We start from the raw sequence: 11,883 nt of genomic DNA on the forward strand, positions 1-11,883 counted from the left end.
GTTTTACAGATAAGGAAACAAATCTGTGATTATAAATATTACCAAATTATGATTAATATGATTATGACATGATATTAATTAAATAATTAAAGAAACTTAGTAACAATCATACTAACTTTTAGTATGATTGTTACTAAGTTTCTTTTATTATAATAATATTTAATAATTGTTTTAAATTAAAAGTTAATCTGTGACTATAGGAATAAACATACCAATTATTTGACATATTAAAGTTAAAACTATTGTGATTATATTTTATGTTTAATAAATGTTGATTTAACCGATAATTAATGTTGATTTTTAAAAAAATCCCTTTTTATTAATACGTTTCACCAGAAATCAAAGTTCAAATTTTATAATTAAAAAAAGTCTCGAAGTCCCGGGAAGTCCCGGGACTTTGATCGTAGCCTGTCTCGTGTCCCGGGACGTTGAAATTGTCGAGAATTCCCAAACCCTAAAAATATTAGAGAATATACACGTTTGCGATATTACTACTCATTTACCACAACATCATAAAGATCATGATAAACTTCAAAAAATAAGGCCTATGTTGAACATTTTAAATAAAACTTTTCAAGAAAACGCTACCAATTCTCAATCACAATCAATTGATGAAAGCATGATAAAGTTTAAAGGTCGTGATTCTAAAAAACAGTATATAGCCGGGTAAACCGATTAAACGAGGGCACAATGCGTGGTGTAGATGTGATGCGAAAACAGGATACCTTTACCAATGTGACATCTATACAGGTAAAGATAAAAATGCCGACAGTGAAGGACTGGGTTACAGAGTGATGAAAAATCTGTGTGTTAACGTACCAAAGGACACATTGATAGTCTTTGACAATTTTTTTTCCTCTGTCTCGCTCTTTTGGAATATTTATATTACAAAGGAATATTTGCTATTGGTACTGTTAGACTATCACGAAAAGGACTTCCTAAAGATTTTGTTAAAGAAGAAAGTAGGAGAGAACAACTACAACCAGGAGAATTCACATACCGATACTGTCACCCTGTTGGGGTAGTTAAGTGGAAAGATACTAGGGGTGGGCGTTAATTCAACGAACGGCTTTTTTAAACTGTTAATCTAATGTTTACGAATTAACTGCTTTTTATTTACCGCAAAACCCGTTAAATCTATTAACTAATTCATTCAACTATTTTGGAAAAAATATTATTTTTATATTATTATTTTGAAGCTGCAAAAGCAAAACCAGCTAGCCTAGCCGAGTGGACGCGAGTGCGACTAATACCTATGCGAGCGAGCGAGACGGCGCTAGCTTAAAATTGTACGAGCGAGAGTGAGAGAGATTTATGTTTCTAAGTTCGCTTGCTCCGGCTCGCGCCGCCGGCGCCGCGCTGCCGCGCCGCCGGAAGGAACAGGTTTTTGCTTGTAAACATTACAATCAATTAGTTTGTTTGAGTGACAGGTTGAAGTTCAACACTTTTTTATTTCTTTCGTGAAAGTGTAGATTTCGTTTTGTAGTTAATTAATGGTTTTTATTTTGACGTTGTTAGGTATATAGTTTTTGTATTGTTAAGTGTACAAAAATAAATAATTGTTTTAAAAGGTAAAATAATTCTAATTAATTTGCAAAATGTCAGCAGCGGCACGTAAAAATACAAGTATATTGTGGCGTCATTATGAAAAGGACAGTGAGAGTGGGAAAGCTTTATGTAATATTTGTAGGGAAAAAATAAGTTATAAGACAACGATTTCAAATTTAAGAAGTCATTTAAAAAGAAAACATATTTCTACTTTTACGTCTCTTGTATCCGAGGAAAAAGGAGTGTCGGAATCAACAAGCGCTGTCGAAAATGAAGGTGAGCCTGCTACATGTTCCAACCAGCCAAGTACTAGTTTGGCCTTGCCAAGTATTAGATCCAGCCAATCTCATTCACCACCAGCTGCAAAGCGACAAAGGGCTTTGGACTCATATGTTCATAAAAAAATAAGCTTGGAACAGAAAAAAAAAATTGATCGCGACTTACTGGATCTATGTATTGATGGATTTCATCCCTTTTCTTTGGTAGAAGAACGCTCTTTTATAAAATACTCTCAATGGATACCAGGATATAAATTGCCGACTCGAAAAACTTTATCTAATTCTTTGTTGCAAGAGGCTTACACGCAGACGGAGCATATTATTAAAAAACAAGTTGCTGAAGAAGTACAGACTATGTGTATAACTACAGATTTATGGACGTCACGAGTAACGGAAAGCTACATTGCTGTGACAGGTCACTACATTACAAAAGACCTAGAATTTAAAACGGTATTATTGGGATGCTGCCATTTTTCTGGTAACCACACTGCTACGAATATTGCCGATGAAATAAGTGCATTAATTGATAATTGGGGACTTAAAGACAAAATAAATTTCGCGGTCAGTGACAATGCGACAAATGTTGTCAAAGCAATAAAAGAGGGCTTAGGGTGGAAGCACTTTGGTTGTTTCGCACATACCCTTAATTTAATAGTTAATGATGCGCTAGTATTGGTAAAGGGCCTTATTGAAAAGGTTAAGACAATTGTTGCACACTACAAAAGAAGTACTGTTTCTTCAGAGAGACTTTCAAAGTATCAAGTGCACCAAAGCATTTAATACAAGATGTGGAAACAAGGTGGAATTCAACTTTTTATATGGTACGAAGATTTATAGAATTGCAAGAGGCTGTACGTTCGACGCTAGCGTTAGTTAATAAAAACCTGCCAGTAATCACCAATGATGAATGGTCTACCTTGTCACAGCTTTGTCAGATTTTACGACCGTTTGAAGAAGTAACAAGCATGATGAGCGCACAAAACTATCTAACAGGAAGCTATGTCATTGTTATGACGCGATGTCTTATTGAATCCTGTAATAAAATATTGGCAAAACCTGATTTGTCAAGCCTAGTGTCTGATGTAGCCCTATTATTGAAATCAGGCCTAACCGAAAGGTTCAAGAATATTGAACAAAGTGGAACTTTGTCAATAGCCACATTTATGGACCCCCGATTTAAAATTCAAGCTTTTTCCGATCGGAATGAAGCCGTTAGAACGAAGGAGAAAGTTAGAAACCTAGTGGCAGGAATTATTTCCAAAAAAGATAATTATACTGCACAAACCGTTCCGGAATCCAATACTAGTGAGAGAGATGAATTAAGTCCTTGGGAGATATTCGATTCGATAGTAAGCCAAGGTCAGAGCCAAGGTACACCAGTCTCTGCGGCTATTAAGGAAGTAGATATGTTTTTGTCGGACGAATTACTTCCGAGGAAAAACATTACAGGTGCATGGAACTGCCCCTTGGAGTGGTGGAAAAACCATAAATACGTGTACCCAAATTTAGTAGAACTATTTATTAAACACTGCAACATCGTCGCGACGTCAGTACCATGCGAGCGAATGTTCTCAAAAACTGGACTTATTATAAATCAGCGCCGGACACGATTGACGACTAGTAAAGTCGAAAAATTGATGTATTTAAATGTGAATATGAACCCTAATAGGTTTAAATAAAATTAAGATTGTGTAAATATTAAAAAAAAAATAACAAAAAATGATAAAAAAAATACAAAAAATGAAAAAAAAAATAACAAAACATGATAAAAAATAGCACAAAATGATAAAAAAAAAGTATTGCAAGAAATAAAACAATATAAATAACTAAGATGATTATGTATATAAAAAAATAAAATGATTCTGTACATAAAATGAATTAAACTTTTAAATACGCCTGGTAATGTTATATCTTTTTTCGCCACTACGCCAGCCAGTCCTAAGCCTGGAAAAAGTATGAAGGGAAGTTTATTTCATTTAAATGACGACTTAAATCATTATTTAAAATTTACTCGTCACTTAAACAAGCTAACTTAAAAACACGAAAACGTTGTTATAGTTTTAGCAGTACGCGACGTAACATCAACTCCTTTTTCAATTTGAACAAAGTTTCGTCCATTAACTGCTGCGTTGGTACAAATCTGCTACATTAATGAGAACCTGTTAATAACGTTAACGGCTTTTTTAACAGGTTAACAGGATAAAATTAACGGCTTCGTTGCGTTAACCCAAAAATCGTTAACGACCCACCACTAAAAGATACTAAAGACGTGACCGTCCTTACAACAGCCGTAAACCCTAGAAAAATGGAACTAATAGAAAGAAGACAAAAGAATGGCGAAAATAATAAAATGTATTGCCCATCTGCTATTGCTGATTACACCCGAAATACGGGTGGAGTTGATCATTTTGATCATTACCGTAGCTCATACTCCATTGGACGTAGATCCAAAAAGACATGGCCTCGATTGTTTTGGTTTTTATTTGAGTGTGCTGCAATAAATGCTTATATCAATAGTTAACAATGTATATGGAGACCGAACATTAAAAAGCGAGTTCCATATACATTGAACAATTTACCAGGCGATATCAGAGAAGAAAAAGATAAAAATAAGTTCAGTAAAAAATTAAAAAAATATTTAACTAACACATTACCTTAATATTATATACTATACTTAATTTACATACCTAGATATCTATGTATAAGAAATGTTTAACGAGATCCAACAGACAAACTATGTCGATAGTTTTGTTGGACATTGCATCAGATTTAATGTTTTTTATCATGTACCTGTTTAATAAATAAATAAATAAATAAATAAAAAAATAAATATATCAACATGAGAATGAAACAAGGAAAAACATACATCGAGATTTACATTTGCGTTTGGCCAGAAAATTAAAGTCTGAGAAGAAAGAGGTGCAGATTCTACGAGAGAAAAGGATACGCGTTCGAAGTACATGTGCCAAATATGTAAGGTGAACCTTTGTGTGTACCCCTGCATGATACATTTTCACCAAACCTCAGAACAACAATGTTGATAGATGAATTTTTATCAAAAACCCTCTCATTACTTTTTTTTTAAATATATTTCAAAGTTTTTTTGATAGTAACTGTCGTGAGAATGATTCATTATTAAATGATGTAACGGTTTTCTCACGCGTATTTATCGGGGTAGCCTACTGCGGCCTGAGCTACATTGGGGAAACCCGGCGCAATGTAGCAACCAGACTTGGCGAACACATACGCAGCATGAAGAGTATGGACACCGAGAAGTCGGCAGTAGCTGAACACGTCTGTAATGCGGGGCGGCTCACTATATAAGATTCGACAAAGCCTCCGTACTAGCGAGGGAAAAATACTTCGTGCCGCGGAAAGTACGGGAGGCTATATAAATCAGCCGTCACCCGAATTTTAACAGAGATTGTGGATGGACACTGCCATCAGCGTGGAAACCAGCACTGAATGCTGCGTCATTTCAAACGACGCTAAGTCTGGAGTGCGACGCGGTCAGCACGGTATGCACCGACTCAGCCAGTACGGGAGCACGGATGATGACGATGACGACGGCGGACCCCCCACCCGCGACACCGGCGTCGCCGGCCCCTCCGCCGCTCACAGCGCGGCGCTACGCAGCGAGATGCGCGGCCGCTGACGTCAGTTCGACTCGCGATCCCGCCGCGTCTGCTCATGATTAAGGACTCCGGTTGGGTCCGAAACTAGTCGGGCTACCCCGATAAATACGCGTGAGTAATTTATGTTCAATATAAATTCAAAGTAAAATAGTCCTCAAAATAAAACCACTGTTATAACAGTACATATATACCTAACTTATTTATAATATCCCACCATAACTCTGCGAAGTACCCCCTGCATTTTGAGTTAATTATTAACCTAACAAGAAAAAAATCCAAGAAAATTATGTTTAAATATTAAGTAGTCGCACTGAATTTTTTAAATTTCTATCCACGCGATTGGAATATGTTGTCCCACGTATTTCCTTTAATTTTCCAAGTCATTTTCTAATTTTCTTTGTTTGTATGACATAACAATTATAATACTATATAGAATCAATAGTTGAAAGTTATGTAAGTTGTGTAGTTCTCTTGGGCCTGGTTATAGGTTAAAAGTTAAAAAAGGTAAAAAAATGCAACCGGTCTGTCTATACTAAACACGTTAACGTCTGATATCATAAAAAGCAGGCTAAACAGCTCATTTTATATATTACTACAAAGTCAATTAAAAAATGTCCCAAGGAAGTTATCTGGAGAGAGATGGACACTGGACATAAAATGTTAGCCCTGGGCATCTATAAAAAGTCTAACTCATGTTATAGGTAATTAAGCAGATTATTTTGTTTGCCTAGCGTGAGCTCTCTTAAGGCATTACTCAACAAAATACCTATTGGTTGCGCGTAATGTGTATGTTTGGTGTTTTAATTGCGTCATCTGCCGGCAAAGCCCCGCACTTCATGATGGCCCTGCGGCTGTTTGGGTTTCGATAGAACCCAATAGCTGGCGCTGCATCATAATCATCGACAAAAAAATTCAAGATGACAAGATGTCAAAAATATCTCTTGTCTCTGCTTGATTGTGCCGCTGCAAACGTAGTTCCTGCTTTTTTGTAAAAAATAACCTTTGGATAGACCCGCAAGGAGTGCAGTGTTCCACATCTGGAGTGCCGTGATCCTGCGACTGGTGAGTCCGTGTAGTTTGACGTAGTTGTGATATTTCTCATATATATTGCCGCACCGCGCCGCTCCGCCATCAACTTACGTTTCTTACCAGTCCGAATCCCTCCACTTGGCCTGGAGCTATTTACACGCTCCACCATTATATTTTTTGGTCCTTCGAGCCGGATACATCAGCATAACACCTATTTCTAATATTTCTTACGTAATACTAATTTCAGTTTACGTATTCCTACATCCGCCATATTTTGTAAAATTGAATTTTCTTGGTTACATTTCCTAATCCAATATGGAAGGTTACAAAATAAATTGTTACGATCTAAGTCAGAAGTTATTTTTCAAAGGCTTACTAAATTGTACGATCAATCTAAAAAAGTTGTCTGTACTGCAGACACGCGGTCAACTGAAAACTTTATGGCAGACTCGGAAATGCTTGATGAAATGCGCCATGAGTTTATATCATTCGTTGACAATATTAACCAGTTAAATATGGAAATTAACCCAGATTATGAGCCGATTTCAATGATTTAGTTTCCTTTGAAGATATCTATACTCGTATAAAACGTGTGCGTAATAATATTAATTCCGCTAAACAGCAACATAATATACCTACAACATCATCACAACCAGTAAAAGGTATTGTTAAATTACCGCCCATAGTAATTCCTTCTTTCGATGGCAAACCTGAAAATTGGCCCATGTTTTATGAATCCTTCAAAGCGAATATACATAGCAACCCACAGCTGTCTGATTCGCAGCGGGTTCAGTACCTAATAGGTAAACTGACGCATAATGCATTACAAATAGTCGCCGGTATTGTACCAACGGGCAAAACTTATTCTATTATTTGGAATAGCCTAGTAAAAAAGTACCAGGACAAACGCTCCTTAGGAACTTTCTATTTAAACAATATTTTTGAGTTAAAAAATTGCTTTCATTCCGCAAATTCATTAAATTCATTTATTGAAAAGTTTTCTGCTTCAATCGCCGCTATCAAGCAATTAGAGATTCCCGATCTTACAGATTTCATATTATTACATTTTGCAATAAAAAGGTTAGACATTCAAACCGTACAATCTTTCGAGTTATCCGTTCGTGATACCGAAATACCCACTTGTGAGGAACTTATTTCGTTCGTACAAGATCAAGTTAAAATATTAGAACGCTCGGGCAACAATAACAACTTTTCTCAAAACCGTAATTCTTCGTCAATTTCAAACAAGAATCAGAACATTAGTAAATTCGATTCAAAGTCGCGTACATTAATTAGCAAGGGCGTCGCCAAGGGGGGGCAGGAAGGGGCAGCTGCCCCCCCCCTAGAGATTCTAAAAAACTTGCCAAATATCACGCAACCAAAGTCCTAAGTATTTGACTAGATTCGCTTGAAGTTCAAGCCTTGAACAATCATTCCCATGCGTTGAAACTCGAATGAATTCACCAATTCCACTCTTAAGAGCCATTTCACAAAATGATTGCGCTCAAGTTTAGGTAAAAGAGTGCGTCATTGTCTATGTGTGCGTAGCGAATCACACGAATGCAATATAAACAGTGTAACATCAGTAACATGAGAGTCAAGACCGACGAAACAATCTTGAGCCGTTATTGTAATATGTTTTGGTAAAAATTATAGATTTTGAAAAATTGAATATTTATTTAGCGTAATGCGTTTACACATTACGCTAAATAAAATAAACAAAGAAACACTGATAGGTATTATGTAAAATATTTATAGCGAATGATACTTATAAAAAAATGGTTAAATAGAACACGGGGTGGATGTACAATGGGGCCGGTGTTTCCTTGTCGTCTACGTCGGATCAGATACAAAAGTGCTACCCTCTTCCATGCGGTTTAGACAGTTTCTCATTCTAAAATGCTAAAAAAATAACTATTAATTTCCGATATCTACGTATAAATCAATGTTAAATATAAAAAAAGAGTATAAAAATAAATATATTTTACCAGACAACTGATATACCGACTTAATTATTGCAAACAATTAATAAAAAAATATATATAATTATATTACAAAAAAAAAACACATCTTAACAATATGTGAAAACAAACAAAATCTAACTTACGAAAAAAAAAAATACAAAGCGGATCAAAATTATGTGGTCGTAGTATAATATTCACTTTATTTCGTGAGCGCTCGGAAATCGGGACGACGGAAAAAATTGCACGGGTCCTTCCACGACGGGCGCTCGCGCCGTTCTGATCGGTACACACTTAAGGTACAAGTTGGCAGCCGACCGCAGGCGACAACTGCAGACGACATGTCGTCGCTTCATGTCGTCGCGACACGTCGTTGCGTCCTGTCGCTGCAGTCATGATTTCGATCCCGACTGCAGACGACAACTGCAGATGGCATCCAGTTGATTCCGAGCGGTCCGTGAAATAAGATGTCTGACGTGTTTGAGAATAGTGATCGCAATTTTTTACGTCTTTTATTAGAAGAGGAAGATGATGATGATGACTTGCTTTTATTATACAGAAATAGACGACAAGCCACATGTCCTATGATTAAACGCAGAGCAAGTGAGGGATCTTTTATAATCGCGTTTAGATAGTTTTTGTGAGATGCATCGTACAGTGCAGGATGGTGGGCAACCTGGTTTATAAGTTTTTCTTCTTCAGAATCGGAAAAATCCATTTTGAAATGAAACACGCTCGACGTGTTGTTGCTCCGGCGTCAGCGACACTACTGATTTGCGGTCGGGCGACACTGACATCTGACGCTCGGCGACGCGTCGCTAGCTTCATGTCGCTAACTACGGAGGGAATTTCATAGAAATACATAGAAACCAGTAGTGTCGTTGCGACATGTCGTCTGCAGTTGTCGCCTGCGGTCGGCTGCCAACTTGTACCTTTACGTTTAGTAATTTATTGTGATTTAGACTGATGTTCAAATTGATATTTTGACAAAATTTATGCAAATATTGTCAAAATAACTATAGGGTTCGATTTTCTAAAGAACATAAATTATTTTGGAATAATTTTATTTTCACAATTACTTCGTATTTCAACTAAAAAACACGTTTAAAAAACAAAATAAAAGTGAAAAATTGGTCGAAGAATTTATTTTTTTACTCATTAATGGTAATAAAATTCAGGAATCTATTTCATTAAGCGACTACAAAAATACATGTCTGACCCTGTATGTATTTTTTTAAGTTTCATTTATGAGTATTATTGATAGATTTAGGTCCAGTTTCACCATACTCTGTTTGTTAAGCGACGCGACGGGACTAAGACAAGTGTGCAGGACATTATCACGCTACTGAAGTGTACCGATCCTGACGACGTGCCGACGTTTGTGGCGAGGGACTTGAACAAGTTACCTCCAGTCACATTCGACCACGTCGACGTTACGAGCCTTTTGAAAGACATTGTGTCTTTGAAAGCTAGTTTAGCTGATGTGCAGAGGAAGTTGGAGACATCACAGATGACCGTCGCAGACCTGCGCACAGAACTCAACGAGTTGCGCAACTCTGTGGCGTTAACTGGGTCACCGGCGCGTGTAAGCTACGTAAACACGCGCCGAGGTGCTGGCTGCCTCGACACATCAGTCACGAGTTTCGCGTCAGCAGTTTTGTCGCCGGCGCCGATTGCTGCGTCTGCGTTTCGCGCGCCTGGTGTGCAACGCAGCCCCGCTCCCGTCCCCGCAGCTCTTCCCCGCAGCGCTGCCCGAACGACGCGACCCTCTGACCCAGTGGTCACTGTGAGCGTTCCCACTGCTCCCCCCGCAAAGCCCGTGGCCGTAAAGGAGAAAACCCGGGCTGATGATGACGGCTTCGTGACGGTGCAAAGGAGGAAGCGCCGTCAGAGGAGCTGTAAGAACCGCTGCGGCAAGGCTCCTTCTGAGCCCAACGAAAACCTGCGTGCCGCGAAGCCGAATACGCCGGTGTACATTTCCCGTCTTCACTACACCACTGACGCGGAGGACATCGTCAAGTACGTTCGCCAGAGGCTGAAGTTCGTGCCGAGAGTGCAGCTGCTGGAGTCGCATCGCAACGTCAACTTCAAGGCGTTTGTGGTGCGCATACCAACATGCTACCTGCCTCAGGTGATGGACGAGAGCTTCTGGCCACAGAATGTGGTATTTCGTCGGTTTCGCGGACAAGTGCCACCGGAACGCACAAAGACATAGTGCACCAGTGTTACTAACATAGATTTAAGTTGTATTTACTAACAAAATTGTTATTATTGTATGTATACTTAGGTTAAGGTATTTGTCTATGGGTCTTTGTTACCAGATAATAAATGATTTATTATTATTATTATAATCGGTCATTTACTAATGGATTGTTAATAGTTAACGGTCTGTTATGTCGTCATGTGTCCCACGGCAAAAATTTAACAAGGCATTAGTAAATCTGCCATTTAACTGAATGACGGGCAAGTCATTCGCTCTTATTTTAAGCAACCAGATTGAAGTGCTCGCTTCCGACGTGTATTTATATGGAATTGGACGACATTTTACATAGTCGTATAATACGTCGTTTGATATGCTATGCGATCAATTTCAAACGTCGTTTGCTCCAAGCGGTTTCAATGAAAGCAACCTCTCTTGATTTTAGCCGAATGAAATGTCAAGGTATCTAGGTGTTGTTTACGTTTTGATTAGTTGTGTTCGGTTTGTCGCGGTGTAATTTTTTCGCGATTTTTTGAAATAAAAAAATGTCGAAGAAGACACGTGGACCGAATTTTACCACACACGAAAAAGAACTCCTGATAGAATTAATTTCACGGCATAAGGATATCGTGGAAAATAAAAAAACGGATGCCGTGACCAGTGCAACGAAAAATGAAGGGTGGAAGAAACTGGCAGAAGAATTTAATTGTTTAAGTTCTTTTCACGTGCGTCACGTTGAGCAATTAAAAACCTGCTGGGACAACATCAAACGCACCACACGGAAAGACAAAGCCGCTGCCAAAAAAAATATTTTTTTAACTGGTAGGTGACACAGCTATTTGTTTTAAAACATGAACTAGCTAGGCCTGAAAACAAGAAGAACACAATATGCTACAGCTAGGCACATCCAATGCTTGTACGGTATAGCCGAGTGGTTAAGGTCATCACGCCAAACCCACTGTGCGCCGCGTGTCGTGGGTTCGATTCCCGCGTAGTACAAGCATTATTTTGAGTGATTCACAAATGCTTGTTCTGAGTCTGGGTGTCTTTTTGCATGTGAATTGTATGTTTGTGAAACCCAACGACACAGGGATTAAATTCCTTAGAGCAATAGTCGTTTTTAAAAAGAAAAGTGTATAGATTTATTCCGAGAAGTCGTGCTAAGTATTGTGTTTCTTTGCAGGAGGAGGCAAGCCTGACATTCCACCACCAGGACCACTTCAAGGACAAGT

The 11,883-nt window shown here is 38.2% G+C and overlaps 1 protein-coding gene across 1 annotated transcript; it reads left to right on the top strand.

Moving 5' to 3' along the window:
• Positions 1 to 1,818: 1,818 nt before the first annotated feature.
• LOC113500197 lies at positions 1,819 to 10,666 on the top strand. Its single transcript, XM_026880906.1, has 2 exons — positions 1,819 to 1,824; positions 9,752 to 10,666. The coding sequence occupies exons 1-2, from the start codon at positions 1,819 to 1,821 to the stop codon at positions 10,664 to 10,666; spliced, it is 921 nt and encodes a 306-aa protein (XP_026736707.1).
• The last annotated feature ends 1,217 nt before the right edge of the window (positions 10,667 to 11,883 follow it).

Source organism: Trichoplusia ni, chromosome 13 (genome assembly GCF_003590095.1).
Source record: "Trichoplusia ni isolate ovarian cell line Hi5 chromosome 13, tn1, whole genome shotgun sequence".
Lineage (NCBI taxonomy): Eukaryota > Metazoa > Arthropoda > Insecta > Lepidoptera > Noctuidae > Trichoplusia > Trichoplusia ni.